Source organism: Malaya genurostris, chromosome 2 (assembly GCF_030247185.1).
Source record: "Malaya genurostris strain Urasoe2022 chromosome 2, Malgen_1.1, whole genome shotgun sequence".
In the NCBI taxonomy this organism is placed as follows: domain Eukaryota; kingdom Metazoa; phylum Arthropoda; class Insecta; order Diptera; family Culicidae; genus Malaya; species Malaya genurostris.
Genome location: NC_080571.1, coordinates 305464276 through 305482161, shown reverse-complemented (window position 1 = coordinate 305482161; position 17886 = coordinate 305464276). Strand labels below are relative to the sequence as shown.

Below are 17886 nucleotides of genomic sequence, written 5' to 3'. Positions count from 1 at the left end.
CTGCTTCGACAGATTTCGACAGGGATGAACTCTATTGTAAGATAGACCAAATCTGAGAATGTTTTGACTGTACTAACACTAGTCAAGGTTATCATTTGTCACACTAATATATGGCTTTCTTTCGTTTGTAAAATTTCTTGGTGTTAACAATTGTAAAGTAAGTAAAATTTATTTTACTTTGAGGTTATCACAATTGTACCTGATCAAGCTTATTTTAATCATTTTTATAAGATTATACATTCCGGATCTCCTTTCGACCCACGCATGAATTCCTCGATTTTCCACCACGAATTGCACTCATTAAGTATCTCTTTGTCTGAACACAGCCGTACTACTTCAGGTGTGTTGTAGAAATCATACTCTAAATGTGGAGAGAAGCTGGAGTATAACCATTTTCCACTGGCTCGATTTTGAATCATGAAGTAAGCGCAGTCATCGCAAGGAATTAACCGCCAATGGCCTTCCGCGCAGAAAGGATCAACTTTTGCTCCCGCAATAACTGGATAATCTTCGACCTCTACCAGGAATGCATTAACGGCAACGTTCCGAATTCTGAAGAACTCACCTTCCTCGACGGGTTCGAATTCGAACCGGTTTTTGTCGGCAGTGTATCGAGAGAAGCATACCTCCTTGCCAACGCTACTAAATTTCATCAAAATACGTGATACATACCTTGAAATCATGACTTGTTTCCAAATAATACTCGTTACATTCGGAGGTAGTATTCCTTTCAGTTCTTCCAGTTCGACAGCACGACTGGCGAACGGATATTTTTGATTTTGCATGGTTTTTCTGATTTGATACGCTAGCATAAAGATATCCAATGACTTCGACAGTCCCAGTCTTCGCATTTCGGAATGCAGTTCTTGATAACAGATGATGCATTGATTTATGCATGGTAATTGAGATACGAATTTAAGAATGAGTTTTAAACTTTGGTTTGATTTCTGATAAGCCTGTCCAACCAATTGTAGCAACAGTCGATCAGAAATATGATTAAAAAGTATTGCAAACTGACAGGCACCGTCTTGATTAAATTGAATCAGTCTAATAGCTATTTCTTTGTTATCAGCCAATTCGATCAGTAAAATCTCTAGACGTTCTCGGTAAAAGTCTTCTAAATGATTCTTATCCAATAGCATATCATCAATCAGGCTAAACATCATTAATGTTTCTATTCGATGGAACATTGATGTGCACTTCAAATACTGAACAATATATTCACACGCAGTTACAAATGTTTCCTCTGAGTTAGGTTTTTTCAGTAAGTAATATCCTCTTAAGAAAAGCAGTAGTTTTATCAGGTTGTTCATTGAATTCTCGAACACGTCTTCTATGATCTGGGGTAAGTGCTGAATGCTGTCCTCAAAAGAGAAGAATTCGTCGAACGCTTTGTCCAAATTTTCATTCCTAATGTGACTGACGCACAATTCGAGCTTATGCTTGTTTCTCTGTTTCCTGAAAATGCGTATCTCTCGAATTGTCCTATCCAGAACTCTTTGCATCGCCAACAGCGAAGGTTCATATTTTATTGCATCAGCCATATAATACAAACATTTGTTTTCACCTCCTTCTCGGAACTGTTTTTCCAACTCGAAGATTCGCCCTCCTCGTTTATTCAATTGCATATATAAATCCTTGTTGACCAGATAAATCTTCCGAAACTGACAGAATAAATAGCTAACCGCCTCTTGCAGCTCTTGAACCTGATAGTTTCTTTCGTCAATCGTATTTAGCAGCTGTAGTTCCATTGATATTGATCGACCACTTTCACCGAGACGCGAGACACCTGAGAGCTGGCGAATCAGCACGAGCATCCGCTCAATAGTAGAAGAAATTCGGTCCAGATCATAGAAGGTGTCTCCTTTCTCGAATGTCATTTGTGGTATAAATGAGACTGCAAAAGAGGAGAAATAAAAAAATATCACGCCATTTTAGATAAAATTATCGTCTTCATTAAATTTGAATGAAAGCTAACCACGCATTCTTTTTTAACTAATCACTCTGTTTGGTGTTAGCGAAACTCATTAATCACTTCTCTCTTCGATTGCGGAGAAACAGTGGCAAACACTAATGCGTAGATAGAAACCAAGTAAGGTTCATGAAACAATTTGTATAAAAATGTTATGAAAACGTTTCAATCATGAACTTCATCTAATATTCGAAAGTAGAAACCGAATAAATCTTGTGTATAATTTGATTTATTTTCCAGGATTGAAATCAAATAAATACTGAATCGTATGAATGAAATTTATTGAATCCAATGTCTTGGTAAGTTCCCAAAAACAAAGAGTAAACGCAGTATGATTAGGAAGAAATTCTAGCATGTAGTTAATGCTACTTTCGAATTTGAGCAGAGAGCATCTACTACATGCCGTATCTACACAGAGCAGGACAAGCTGACATAAGCATGCGCAAAGCAATAAACCTACCAACTTTAATAATTTACTATGTACGCAGCATGAAGCGTTTTTTCTAAATCAAATTCGTTTATTAAGTTCATCTCATTTTCAACTCAGTCAGTGCCAGCAAACCTGAATCATTGCGCACTATAAAATCTATACACTGAGGTCTCTTTTTACGCGGGGGATACGTATCGCGTAAACAAAAACCGCGCAAAAAAAACGCGTAACTTCGGAAATCCGCGTGAAAAAAACCGCGTAACTTCGGAAATCCGCGTGAAAAAACCGCGTAACTTCGGAAATCCGCTTAAAATACCGCACAACTAATGAAAAAAATTGTTTGATGCCAAAGAAATACATAAAACCTACAGATGTAGTAAAATCTCAAAAAAAAAAATATTTTTTTTTAAATCGACTCTGGGACTTTTAGACCGCGTAAACTTAAGAAATCTGCGTAGAAAAAAATCGCAAAATGGAAAAAATAATTTTTGATGCCGAATGTCTTAGAAGATTAAACCAGATCTCGACGTTTTATGCATTTTTAAGACAAAATATGAAAACCGCGTAACTTGGGAAATCCGCGTAACTTAGGAAATCCGCGTAGAAACCGTGTAACTTCGGAAATCCGTGTAAAAAGACAACGTATTAAAAAACGCGTAAAAAAAGACCCCAGTGTAGTGTTTTTCTCTTTTTGCGTTTACATTTATACATAATGCAGAGCTAAACTTTATTTTCGCTTTCCAGCAAAAAGTGTCTTCTTTGTGATTTGTATACTTAATTGGTCGACCTACCGAAAAAATTAGTAAACACTGCATGAATGCATACCGATTAACTTTTCGAAACCTGTTGTGTATGTAGTAGTCTCTTTTTTTTTTGACAGGAACGTGATGTACACAGGGCCGGTGAAACATGTTAAACCCAGGTGGTTAATTTTTCATACTGCGGAGAACGACCCACTATTTCGAAGTATTTCTCTATTCTAATGGAAATGATATTTATCCCTAAAAAGTGCAGTTGTTTTTTTTAAATAGAATATTGATTCTATAAAACTTTTCATGAAACGCGTAAATTAGAATTTTGAAGAGTTTTCGGTACTAAGTTTTAAAACAAAATTTCTCATCTAAGGTTTAACCTGCTTTCAAAATTACTGCCAATATTTGTTTTCAATTCAAAGTACCAACCTTCAAAAAACATTTAACATCAATAGCACCACGAACACTGAATCTAATTCAACCCGCAAGCCCAGCTATAGCTTGAGAAGTGTTTTTTCCACTAGGATCCATTAAAAATGAAGGTTTGTGGTATTCTGATTTTGAACGTGGCTAAATGAAGCAGTCAACCGGAAAAAATTAAGTTTTGATAATCGGGATGTATGAACGCAAAATCAAAGTTCGTAAGATTAGATATGCTGAGATCGTTAGCACATGAGCTGGAAGTTCTTTTACGATCTTGTACGAAAATCTGAGCATGAAAAAATCGTCACCAAACGGATCTTGAACACGGCCGCTCATAATCAACAAAAGTCTGCCGCAATAAAATGGAATGCGTTGGTATGGAACAGTGGACGAAACATGGATCCACTATTTTTATCCGGAGTCATACCAGCATTCCAACTGGGAAAACCATCTGAAAACGTAACAGGTAGCTGGAACAATCATGGCATAAGTGTTTTAGATGTTCGAGGTATAATTAACATCGACTATCTTGAACAGGAAAGTACAATCAAAAGTGATTCACCGTTAATCAAGACAATCAAGACGATTGCTTGTCATTTGCGGATTGGAAAAAGACACGCCAGCGAAAAATTTTTGGCTCGAATAAGACAGTCATCGCCGCAAAGGAAGCCGATGTTTAGACCAGTGACAAATCATTCTGGATGGCATTGAAAAATTATGAAAAGTGCTAGAAAGATTGTATGTCATTTGAAGATGATAATGTTGATAAATAAAAAATATGCCTGCACACGAAATTATGTTTTTCTGGTTAGTTCCTGGACTGTTTGAACGATGTGTTAGGAACTTTTACTTCTTTTCTGAACCACACAGAGTTCAAGTTTATTCGATACAGAATCTTGGTTTGTATGAGTGATTTTCTTAGAAGCCAATACACTCATTGAAACGCAGAAATTTAATGGAAACCGTGAACTTGTATGTATTTGTTAGAAGAAACCATGACAAAGATTTTCGTTACTAACTGAAGTTTCGATCACCAAATATCTGAAATATGATTTTATAGATATAGATTCATCTACTCCAATCGAAGTGTAGAAATATTTTTAATGCAGTTTATGTAATGATATGGAAAATTAATTAAAAATGATTGAGATATAGATGTTCAAAAAATGAGCACTGTTTGTACGGTTCTCAGTATTTTGAATTTGCACACCGGTATAGAAAGCAAAAACGTAGTCATCCGCCCGATTCTCTCGATCCCCGTCCCTGTCTACCATCTTTATCGCAGGCCTTATACACGCGCGCTCTTTATTTTGCGCTGAGACAAATTTATTCTCATTCTCATAAGACAACCACGCGCATGCGACGTACTTTTGCCGCTCTCAAGAGAACTCTTTGGCACATTTACGTACCGCACCAGAAACTGATGCACGGTTCGTTGTATAGTCTCATCGCATTCTACCAAGAACGAGGCTCAAGCGCTCTTGTCGCATGAGATAGCGCGGCGCGCTCGTTTCATGCGATCTACGAGCGGTTTGTACGTTATTTTCATCCGCTTCATCTCTTCCTTTAGGATAGGACACAAGTCGCACGAACCGCTCTAGCCACGAAAAAATAATTATAACAGCAGCTCTTACTGTGGCTCACATAGCAAACAAGCAGCACTCATAAAAAATCTCGTGCTCTGTCTCGTAAGACCAAAGCGCACGAGTCGCGCACAGAATAAAATGCAATGCTCTGAAATTTCAAGCAGCACATCCCGTTTCTATGTGCTCGCTACGCGTCTCTTACACGCGTTTGGTTTGCTCTTTGAGTCAGCGCTCACGCTCACAGGATAAATATGCGACACACACATTTTCGGTGCGTTCTCGCTGTCGTATTTGTGCACGCATGAGCATTCGGAAGGCCTGCTTTATTGGAACTAACAAGATCTTTGTTTTTTGTCACTAACTTTTTCGTTCTCCTTTCCCCCGTCTCTTCACCATCTCGATGGAAACTAATTAGATCTATGTCGTATTGAGACATGCTGTTCCCACATCCCCTTTTTACCACGTTTTCCACAATATTTACTTCTATTTCATTCTCTTCAGTATCATCACCGACAACAGAGAACCGCTCCAGTCGATGACCAGGCTGCGGGCCACTCGCCGAGTCTTTGTAGCCTGATGATTTTTCCTACGGACTGAATGATGCGGCCAACATAGATATTTACCAACGCCATCTGGAAGATTCTCGTGCTATATTCAATTCACCGGTCACTGCTGATCGCCACCAGAAAGTTGAATTTTCGAGAATCCGCGACCCCGATACAACATTACCTAATGATACTATACTTAAAGTTTTAAGTTAGTCGTTAATTAAGATTAGAAAATACCCGTGGTATCTTAGAGCTTAAGCAGTGTGCCTCAAAATTATATTATATTATTGAATAAAAAAAACATAGTCCTACGTCAAAAGATTTTGAGTGATTTTCTTCATGTGAAGATATGGAAGGTGAGATGTGACAAGGTTCATTTCATCATGCAGAAATCTTTTAGTAACTTAACTTTCACTTTCTACAAGAGGAGTCGACCTTAAACATCTGCCGGAAAATTCCGATGAAGGTCTTCTACTATTTACTATTCCGGCAAAGCTACCAAAAGTTGTTACTTTCTACTTGCTACTGCATTCTTCTTTTGCCGGTTCGGAATGTAAAGAGTAAAAGACCTTTATTGGTATTTTCCGGTATCTCAGAGACCCGAGTGATTCACATTGATGAGATGCTTAAGCTCGGCTCCTTTGCTGGAAGGGAAAAGTTAAGTTACTAAAAGATTTCTGCCTGCTCAAATGACCCTTGTCACGTCTCACCTTTCTGCGGTACATCTTCACATCCTTGCTCTACCTTGAGAACTAGCATTCTATAATTTTGATTTTATTTATTATTCCGAATTACAATAAAAATATTCTTATTATTATGAATAATGCTAATATTTCCATTGTTTTTTGTTCGAAATTTTAGGTGGGTAATTACCCACCTTTGGAATTTTCGGGTGGGTAGTGCTACCCACCGTACCCACCTCTTTCACCGGCCCTGGATGTACACGTACTATTTACTACCGCAACTTAAGCTTGCTACGGTTTATTTGTGCGGTCCTGTACAAATGTGCAAAAAGAACACATTAATTTACAAACAACGTGAATGCATCTTTAGGCACAAGTGATAACCAAGAAATAGAGTCCAGTTTGATTTGACCCATATTGTATTTGATCGTTTAAAACGTCCATCACACTCCAGTTCAAAAACGTTCGGCCTCAAAGGAATAGATATTTATTCCCATTTTTATTTAGTAAAACCGTATGGCAAGGTATTTGTTCTTACATCCCAATGACGTGTTTATGTTTATTCGTACATCACCGTTAAAATTTTCCGGGTGGATTTTCGCTCGATGTAAACAAACTACGTGCCAATCTTCTCATCATTAATCGGCTCCATCGACACTTAGGAGTGCTCAGAAATAATGAATCTAAAAAATCGAATCGAACAATATGCCACCAAACTGGATAAGTAATATTACTAATTATACAGTTTAGCATGAATAGAAACTTAAAGTCATGGTATCGGGTATGTTCGTCAAATTTTTATCAAATATGATTTTCACATCGCTAAATACGCAAGCAGAATCAATGATCATACTGACTCGTTATAGCTTAGAGCTCTAGAATCTGATTTTCCATCAGTTTCCTCTGCAATAATATTGGCTCCACCCTACCGGATATCTGGCACTACTCAAAGCATCCTAAAAGATTGAAGATTGCAATCTGTGCGAACGCGTTTTCCAGACCCATGCTAAATGACTTGTTTACTCTTAATCAATATATTTATTTTTGCTTCCATGGGCCAAAGCCGAAATTGAGTTTCCGAATAGATGTGCGCATTATCCAGCATGTTTTTTTTTGGTCGTTTTAACCTTCGCATCTTTTAACATTTTTATGCACCAGGTGACTCCATTGGCGGTCTAAATGATGTATGAGCAATGTTTCTTGCTAACTGTGGATCACGCTCACGGTCACAGGCATTGCTATTCCCGACGAATGTGGATAACAGCAAAGTATGTGAACAGGTGTAACAGGTCGGTTGAAAATAGTTATTAATATTTATGCTAATGCCGTTTACCCACATACGCCAACAGAGATGAATAGTTGATGTATTATCCGGCACATTCTCAGTGCTCTGAAATCGATCCATTGCGATTCGGTAATGGCATACACTAAATATCTACTATTTTTAGAAACTTGGTTCACTTAATTTCTGCCAGCTCATGCATTCTAACTCCCGGCGCTAACGAAGACTGTGCTTACAAGCCTTGGTAATTTTGAAGACATGCCTACATGATAGAACGCCGTGGAGCAAAATTCAATTACAAATTAAAAATATTTGATTTGGTAAGACCTGGTAATTATATTGCTTGATTCGCATATTCAATCAGGATTGGAACGATCAAAATAATGATCGACATGATTGAATTTCAAAATTTCATTATTTTAGCTAAAAAAATAAATTCCAATATCAAATATGAAAGTTAATTCTCATAACATAGATGACCATCTATATCCGGAATGTTCTCCAAAGACAGCAACAATGTTTTCGGGATCCTGTTAGTGAATCTATATTCAAAGATCTACGAAATGAAATTCAGCCTAAATTTCTTTTCAGAAATTTTTGATTCGATAAATAAGTCGAACAAATTAGTCCATATTGTAGACCAGACTAGACATTTTTTTCCAGAACTTAAAAGAAATGTGAGAATGTTTTTGTTTTAATAAATTACATAGCATGTACATATTTTGTTAAGTTTGAGAAAAAAATCGTATTATGTGGAAAATTGTACATAACTTTTTTGTAGTCATTTACGGTGACCTCAACATCTCGAAAACCAATTAACCGAATGATTCAAAATTGTAAGGTGTTGTTTCTATTGACCCCCAACAAATGGCAGGACAGAGGTTTCATACTGAGAAAAATCAATTCAAAACGGATGATTGTTTCAAAGCAAAGCGAAGTGAAAAATTTTCCTCAACATGCATCGAATAGCAGAATGACTTCAAAAACGCCATTCACTGTTTTTATGTAGCACAACGAAACATCGCTTTTTGGTAGGAAATAGCTGCATGCCGCTATTCAAAAGTGTTTTGAAATTATATGAGGCTAATTCGGCGCATTTACTCATAGAAATTGAACTACTCTAAACTACGTCCAATCGAAATAGATTGGGTCATGATCAAGCAGAAACCCAGAATGTCCCAGGAGAAAGTGAAGAATGCAAATTAAATGCTCAATAATGAATTAAAAATGATAAAAAGATACCGGATATGACTGTTTATGTTCTTATGTATTATGTGAAGTGAAAGTGTTGAAAGTATGTTTTCCAAACAGCCTCCAATAGAAAACGAATCGCAAACAAAAATAATACGAAATGGTTATGTTCCCTTGATGCAAAACGGTTACTCGTAATTAAACCTCTGAATTGCTTCCGATAGTTGATTCAATCTATGTAACTCAAGCTTAATAGATGTATAAAACAGCGCGGCATATTTAATTTTATTCAATTTAATAGTAAATTAAATGTTTCGTGTTCACGCCGTATGATAATAGCAGATACAAAATTATGTTCTCTGCACAGCTCAATACCCGATCAACATATCGAATCTAAACTATTTTTTTTTGCTACTTGTTACAAAATTCTGATATTTTAACTACCATCGAGGCCAGACATATATCAGCACTTGCTACGAAAACAGGTTCTTGTTATAAACTTGTTAAGGTTTGATGATCGGGTACACTACCAATAGGTAGACCATCGACAAAATATAATTAGCAGAATACATTCAGTTAATTAAATGATGGTCGATAAAACATAAAAAATCAATAAGGGTGATAAAGCTACATGCTAATGTCTTGTAATTTACTTAAACCCTTGAACGGTTTCGTAAGATATTTCTGTTCCTCAGCATAGCTCTAAATTGAAGTTATTATGTTACGGTTTGCAAGCATTCTGCATCATAGAAAAGTATGAAGTTTTAGGGGGATACTCTATGAAGCATCAGATAAATTGTCAATTTACATTGTCTTACTGTACAAAATCAAAGAAAAACAACAGGAAAATTCTGTTTGTTTTATTTGTTGCTAATGATTAAAATTTACTTTAACTATGATATTTGCATTATCAGGCCTTCGGATCACTGCACTAGTATCAACCACTGAAATGAGCATTTCCTTGACACACTTCAACTAACGGTATTTTCATTTTGCACGTTTTGAACAAAATTGCGCAAATAACTGATCATAAATCATGTCACAAAATTTTCAAACCGAAAGAATGCGTAGTCATTTATCTCACGTACCATAGAAATAAAACAAAATTACCCAACGAGCAGATGCACCAATCAGCTATACTTACCGATTTACCTTCTTTACGAATTGTGTGTGGGAAAATGCTGCTACAGTTGATTTGTTTATTTATATCTATCGCCGCCAAACGAAACCAAACTTCTAAAATATTGACTTTGACGCGTTGAGCATCTGCAGAATAAACGATTTTTACTACGATGTGTATCGCCCGGTTTGCGAAACATGACTGTAGACAAGAATGGCTCATCATAAAGACCATAGCTGGAGTAGAGTTGAAACAGAGTACAGTGATGATTGGATTTTGTCAGTCTTCAATTTGAATACGGTTTTTTTGGTTGACCAGATTACCCAATAAAATAAAACAAAATATTTTGAAAATTGTCGCGCTCTTCAATGCTTTTAGAACAGACATCCATACTAGTACAAACTTTTTCAAAAAGCTGTGTGAAGCATACAAGTGAAAATCCGTTAAAAATCACCGTTGCATACGACTTTTCACGCATTAATTACCATTGTATGGAAGCTCGAGTGCAAGCAACTGCTGGGCTGCTCGAAGCACCTCTGCAGGAGAATTGCCACTTGGTGATTGCTTTTTAAAACAACCGTTTGATTATTTATACACATTGAAATCTCTACTTGGATGTCTGTTCTCTGTGGTAACGATTTCTTCATTCATTTCAGCTCCAAAAAAATCAGAATTTTATCCAGAACCGAATTACAAGAGCATTAGTTTTAAAATTGCAATTTCAGAATTTCTGATCATGTAAAACGAAGTGAATTCCTTATAACTGGTTACTGGTTTGCACTCACTTGAATAACGCCTCCCATGTTTAAGCGTGTACACTGAATCGTACTCAAGTTTGTACACAAGCGCAGTGTACAAGTTTGAACATCGTGTTTTAAATTCGTGCGCAAACCTGAGTACAAACAAGTTTGCGTACTTCAGTGTGTCCTTTGATGACAACAGTTGAGTAGTGGGTTTGAGCTTCACTCCTTGCAAAACTGTGTAAATTTAAAAACATAACATCGTTGCTCTTAATGAAATTTAGAATACTCACTACACAGTAATTCCAGAACCGATAGTCGGAACACACAAGTTAAACGTGGTGCATGTTTTCTTGAACACTGTCAACAATAGTTCCATTGGGTTGCTGCTTCCATATCGTAAATATCGTAAATATCGGGACCATTGCAGCAGTTCATTTTTTCCTTCAGTCATCAGATTTTTTTAACGTTTCACATTTATTTTACTAAATTATCTTTTCATCCAACAAACAATTTTTATCCAAAAATAACATAGATCTATATTTTGAATAAATAGTTGAAAAATGCTTAATAAGTTTAAGCACCTAACTTCTAATAACTAATAGAAGATGTTACGTATCATACTCCAAATTTAAACTAGTATAATCAGTATTTTCTTCTAGAAAGCCGGTTGCCTAGGTCAACCAATATAACCATGTAACAATTTTTCAAGATAAATAGTAATAATAACAGTTCGGCTGAAAAGTTCGTATCGTTTAATAGAAACACACATTTTTTTGCCAAAATTCGTTTTTATTGTTCAACATAATTGGCATCAGAGGCGATACAGCGATTATAGCGATCTTCCAACTTTTCGATACCATGTTTGTAGTACGATTTGTCCTTTGCCTCAAAATAGGCCTCAGTTTCAGCGATTACCTCTTCATTGCTTCTAAATTTTTTACCAGCGAGCATTCTCTTGAGGTCTGAGAACAGGAAAAAGTCATTGGGGGCCAAATCTGGAGAATACGGTGGATGAGGGAGCAATTCGAAGCCCAATTCGTTCAATTTCAGCATGGTTTTCATCGACTTGTGACACGGTGCATTGTCTTGATGAAACAAAACTTTTTTCTTCTTCAAATTAGGCCGTTTTTTTTAATTTCGTCCTTCAAACGCTCTAATAACGCTATATAATAGTCACTGTTGATGGTTTTTCCCTTTTCAAGGTAGTTGATGAAAATTATACCATACGAATCCCAAAATACAGACGCCATAACCTTACCGGCCGATTGTTGAGTCTTTCCACGCTTTGGGTTCGGTTCATCGCGTGCAGTCCACTCAGCTGACTGTCGATTGGACTCCGGAGTGAAGTGATGGAGCCATGTTTCGTCCATTGTTATATATCGATGAAAAAACCGGTTTTATTTCGATATAACAGCTCCAAACTTTGCTAAGAATCATCAATTCGTTGTTGTTTTTGATCGATTGTGAGCTCACGCGGCACCCATTTTGCGAAAAGCTTTCTCATATCCAAATATTCGTGAATAATATGTCCAACACGTTCCTTTGATATCTTTAGGGTGTCAGCTATCTCGATCAACTTCACTTTACGGTCATTGAAAATCATTTTGTGGATTTTTTTCACGTTTTCATCGGTAACAGCCTCTTTTGGACGTCCACTGCGTTCATCGTCTTCGGTGCTCATATGACCAGTACGAAATTTTGCAAACCACTTACGAATTGTTTCTTCGCCCGGTGCAGAGTCTGGATAACACTCATCAAGCCATTTTTTGGTATCGGCGGTACTGTTTTTCATCAAAAAGTAGTGTTTCATCAACACACGAATTTTCTTTTTTTTCATTTTTTTCACAATAACAAAAGTAGCTTCACTCAAAATGCAATATCTCACAAACTAATAATCAGACAGCTGTCAAATTTATACACGTATCTTTTAAAGGTTGGTACTAACTGAAAATGGTATGGATTTAATTCTAGTGGCACCCTCTCATAGAAACGATACGAACTTTTCAGCCGATCTGTTATGTGCAAATAATGAACAATCAAGATGCGCGTAAAATCTATTTACTTTAATCTAACGGCTTAAAATGATTTCATATAATCTATAGACTAATTAATACACGTACTTTACTGCTAAATACACGATTTACAAATTTTTAATTTGTTTAACGGAGAGTCGCCATAACTAAATTCAGTTGTACTCAGTCCTTGCAAAACTGTTAAATAGAGAAAATTCTTAACTTCTAGTAGTTAAAATCAAATCTCAAAAACACGAATCTGTAACGTAAGTATTTTACATTCGATATCTGAAGATAGAAAGCTAGGCTATGGCCCTTATTACCGGTGTCACTTCACGGTGAAAATCAAGTGGAGTAAATGTAGGTCTCTATTACGGAAGTCGCTTCAGAGACAAAAGTAATTACTTGGATGAACTTGATGTCATTATGAACATCACGCCACCAACATTTTGTTGAAAAAATTAATTTTTTCCACCACAGTGACCACTTCACTATGCGTGATACTGGTAATCGGTAAAATCAAGTGTAGTGACATGTAAGCAGAGATGCCATTTATACAGATTTATCTGTATTATACAGATTTTTACATGCACGTACAGATTTAATACAGAGTACAGATTTCTTACAGATTTCTTAAATTTAATACAGATTTATACAGATTACACCAAAAATATCAAGGAAAAAATTAAACTATCTATTAGTATTTGAGCTATCTGTTAGTATTTGATTGCAATGACGAGATAAACGTTTAGGAATCAACGTACAAATCACTTTTTTAAATATATATTTTTTGTGCAGATATTTAATGAAGAACACTGAAATCTATTTATATTAAAATTTGTAACTAAATTGAACTTAAAAGTTAGATAAGTCTTGGCATCATGAAATATTATTGCCAGACTGACAGTTGTATTACCTGACTTGACGTTGTATATAGGGTTTTGGAAATCCATCTCAACTTATGAAGTGAACATTTTCAAATTAGACAAGTATATGGCACCATAATTCTATTTTTGTTGATAGGAAAAAAACTATAAAATTTCGTCGATGAATATAATATAAGATATGAAATTTAATCTACCACTCTATAACCATAATCTATTGGAATAACACCTTTTAACATAATTGTATTGTAGAAATTTCATTTTATTAGCGAATACAGATAAATATAGATATTTTATACGAATCAATACAGATTTTCTATGAAAATATCTGGCATCTCTGCATGTAAGTGAAGTGAATGTGAAAGTGGAAGTGAGAACGGTAATAAGGGCCTATATCACGTAAAAATTGGACAATTTTTTCACCCAATTTATGATGCATAGTAAGCTATACAGAGCCTACTACACTGAAAAAATTTTGCACGTTTGCCTCAAATCACGTTAGCATTCAAGAAAACTCCACTCAACTCTCAAAATGAGTGTAAAAACAGTGGATATTTAGTGAAAATCTTGTTACATTTATTTGAAATTCCCATCAAAACGATAAGATATATTCCTTACGAATGTCATGTTGTTCTCCATTTAGGTTCCAATTCAATGACGGTTGACCGAATCAAGTGTGTTTTACATACATTTGTGCTATACTCATTTTCACTAAAAAATGAAGTATTTAACACATGTAGTTTGATTCCTTATAGTTTCCTCATATTACATTTTGGTGAGGAAAGAGTTCCAGAGCTTTACTGCCCTGTCCAAAATGTATCCCCTTCCCGTTAATTTGTATCAGGCCGAATTAACGCATGCCCGCCATATAAACGCTTCTTTCAATATGAGGAAATTACATAGTTACCAAACAGTTTTTTCTCCCTTTTCCTTTTTTTCCTTTTCATTCCTTTTTGTAAGGCGCCTTTGATTGTTTTGAACGATTTGATAATATTTTCTTTTTTCCTTCCTTCCTAGCTTTCTTCTCATGTAAAAGTCAAAATCTTGGCATTACATTCCTTTCGTGGAATTTGGCCTTTCTGTTTCAACAGACTTCGCAGCCGATTCTTAGTGTACAGAATCATTGCATGGCTAGTACTATGGATCCTACTGACACTAAGAATCCTTCCAGGTCGGGGCTAGAACATACGACAGCTGTCTTGTAAGACCAGCGTCCTATGCATTGAACCGCCAACCCGGGGCAATGTGCTATTGATTTTTTAGAAGCGCTTCTCATGTGCTTTTGATTTTTTAGAAGCGCTTCTGCTTCATTCCGTGTAATAGCAAAGTGAAGGGTTAATGTACTGTATCTAAATTATGTGTGTTTTACCACTCAGAATGGTTCAACGGATAAGGAAATGTGAACATGACGCTAACGCTCAGTGATATTTGACTTATACGAAATATAATTTCACGCTTTAATTATTTAGCTATCACCCCTAGTACATGTTTTCATTTCATTATTTTCAATTGTTCATTAACTGTGTTAACCATATACTCAGGCTTTTTGAGCAGAAAGTAAACCTAGACTCCCAATCGAACTGTATCACGACCAAATTGATACAACACGCCCATTCCCCACATCAAAAAAAAATGCACATCTAAGCTAAGTGAAAAAGAAATAAATTTTGCATCTTAGTGAATTTGCACATGAAATCTTGCAACAAATCTATCTGGTTATGCACTGAAATGAAAATGCGCATCAAATTGATTTAATGTTTTTACATATGAATCGATCGTGCCAATGTTTTGTCAGTATACAGTTTGCATTTTGATCTAGAAAATTTTTAAAATCACTCACGTATACTTCTGAGGAATGTCTTATTCCGTGTTCGTTTAAAAAACTAAAACAAATAAATACTTTTCACGAGACTGTATTGGGTTCGCACTTAGCAACGGTAGTGAGAACAAACTCGATATAAGAATCAGGTTCGAAACTGACCCCAATTTCAGTTGAATAACGTTGAAACTAGGTTCGAAACTGGCTTCAAACGGTTTGATAGCAGTTAGGGTGGAATTCAACTATCATGTAGCAAAAGGATCGATTAAAAAGAACAATAGACAGCAGAACAATAATACCGGTGAACTTTTGAGTTCGTTTCATTAATTTGTTGTGTTGTTGTTGCTAACCCAAATAATCGAAAGGGATATAAGATTTACATATAAATGCAAAAAAAATCTTTGAACTAATTATACTAATGTAATCCAAATTGAACAATAAAAAATCTTGGACAGTAGTTTTATTCATTAGTGATTTTCTACAATTCGTAAACTTGTCCGCACTTGTGCAGGTCGATCGAAAACAGATTTTTGATACCTAACAAGTGTTTCTACAGCACAGGAAGCTTTTAGATACCGCAACGGAATACTTAAGCTTGTTTATGCGGTAAATTTAGACGGACCAGCCGTGCACTGCCGTCAACTGTAAGAGCTTTGGTCACAGGACAGTTTCTGTGCAGCGCCAACGCATTGCGTAGGCGTAATATCTCGGTCTTGAGATGATGATTCTCTTCTGCAAGCTCAATATTCCTCCGATGTAATATATCCTGATTTTGCTTTACTCGACTCCTAAAATAGAGAAAAGAGTTAATGTTGTGAGTTACAAGAAACTGAATTAATATACCGATATCGCTTGGCAGCAGCTTTCCATCGTTCATGTTTTTGCAATTTATCATTTTTAACATCTTTAGTGGGTATAGTACTTTCTATGTTGTGTATGATGGTATTGCTAGTTGGATGTTCAGTTGCTTGAGTTACCGCCCGTTCTGAGCTATCTTCAGAATTGGCTTTATTCAAATGCTCTTTTAACTTCGCTTTGACAGAACTCGACGTATTGCTTGGCTTTAACGATGCAGTGGTATTGTTTCTTGTATTGCATGGAATAATTATCACAGATGTTTGAACCGGCACTGGAGGAGTTGTTTTAGGTAAAATTTTAATAAGCGATTTCACTTTCTTAGCAACCGTGTTTTCGTATTGCAAATGTCTTTTAGTAGAGGTCGATATCACAATGTCACTGGATTGAACAGGCAGGCACGCTAGCTGATTTTCGTTTACACTGGGTGGTTCATCTCTTTTTGAATTGTTTCTTGAGATTATGAGTTTTGATAGTTTGATACTTTCACGACGTTCCAAAAGCGGAAAAATATGCGGCGTATGTAAAGTATCGTCTGATGATACTGTATTCGGTAATTTCTCTTTGGGTCCATCTTCAGATTTTGAATTTTTTTCTTCCACAGCTCTCCTGAATGTTTCTTCAAAGGGATTCACATTCTGCAAATCTTCGAATAATCCTACCTCTTCACATTTCCCAATCAAACGTGTTGGTGTAGGGGTTTGATCGGTAAACAAATTGGGTTTATTAGGTATTTCCAACTTCAGTAACAAGTCATGGTTCTTCAGGTGCACAATCAAATGATCCTCCGTAGCAAAACTCAGCTTGCATCCATCAATTTTACAAGGAAATGGTTTTTCTGTGGTATCCATCAGAATGGTCTAATTATGAAAAAACATAGCTAACGAGTGAAACTATTATATTTAGCGTAAAAATTTAAACCACCCACTTCCGCATAAAATTTTTGTTTACTATCAGCGTTCGATGCTTGGAAGCTTTGTGTTGACAGTTGGCATGAACTGCATGAAGCGTCTGGTCATCATGAACGTAGTGGTTTAGACGGCGCACATCTCATCTTCCATTTACTACCGTTCGCACATGAACGAATCGAAGAAACGCCTGGAAGTTATTCTAAAACGTTGTACGTATGTTCGGCATTCTGAGGCACAATGCTTACACGTCAGCATAAAAAAGCTCTACTGTTCACTTGAGTTCGAAAAAGGATGTGATCATTAATCTTTTTATACTTAATATATTTCCGAAACATATACCTTAAACAAATAGTTAAGTGGAAGATTACAATCTTGAAAAAATAGTTTGCTGGAAAGCGCAAACAAAGTTTTCTCTGCTACCGTAAAATGGGGACTATATTAAGATAGTTCATTCAATACGTTGTTATAAATAGAATGTTTTTCTTGCAAAGATTTATTGACCGGCTACGGAGAAAAACTTTGTGTTGACTATTTTTTAAAGATTGTAAATTCAGCTGTTTTTCGAAGAAGGGAGAATCTACCATTGATAGCAAATGGAGATAAACATCAATGAATGTTTCGACTTTGGTTTCAATTCCTAATTAGAAATTATCGTATATTCTCAGATCAATTTTT

At 36.0% G+C, this 17886-nt stretch overlaps 2 protein-coding genes across 4 annotated transcripts; both read right to left on the bottom strand.

The window, feature by feature from the left end:
- Positions 1-203: 203 nt before the first annotated feature.
- LOC131430954 (uncharacterized) lies at positions 204-10172 on the bottom strand. The gene is made up of 2 exons (XM_058596268.1): positions 10012-10172; positions 204-1897 (listed from the first exon to the last, which is right to left on the bottom strand). Exon 2 carries the CDS (start codon positions 1878-1880, stop codon positions 225-227), a length of 1656 nt encoding a protein of 551 aa, XP_058452251.1. The 5' UTR covers positions 1881-1897; positions 10012-10172; the 3' UTR covers positions 204-224.
- Positions 10173-15861: 5689 nt separating this feature from the next.
- Positions 15862-17663, bottom strand: LOC131430952 (cyclic AMP-dependent transcription factor ATF-7). 3 transcript variants are annotated; one of them, XM_058596266.1, is made up of 3 exons: positions 17551-17663; positions 16289-17485; positions 15862-16233 (listed from the first exon to the last, which is right to left on the bottom strand). In XM_058596266.1, the coding sequence occupies exons 2-3, from the start codon at positions 17149-17151 to the stop codon at positions 16035-16037; spliced, it is 1062 nt and encodes a 353-aa protein (XP_058452249.1). In that variant the 5' UTR covers positions 17152-17485; positions 17551-17663; the 3' UTR covers positions 15862-16034. The 3 variants fall into 3 exon arrangements, with proteins under 3 accessions (XP_058452249.1, XP_058452250.1, XP_058452248.1); XM_058596267.1 differs by having other exon boundaries at positions 16289-17160; positions 17229-17552; XM_058596265.1 differs by lacking the exon at positions 17551-17663 and having other exon boundaries at positions 16289-17550.
- Positions 17664-17886: the final 223 nt, after the last annotated feature.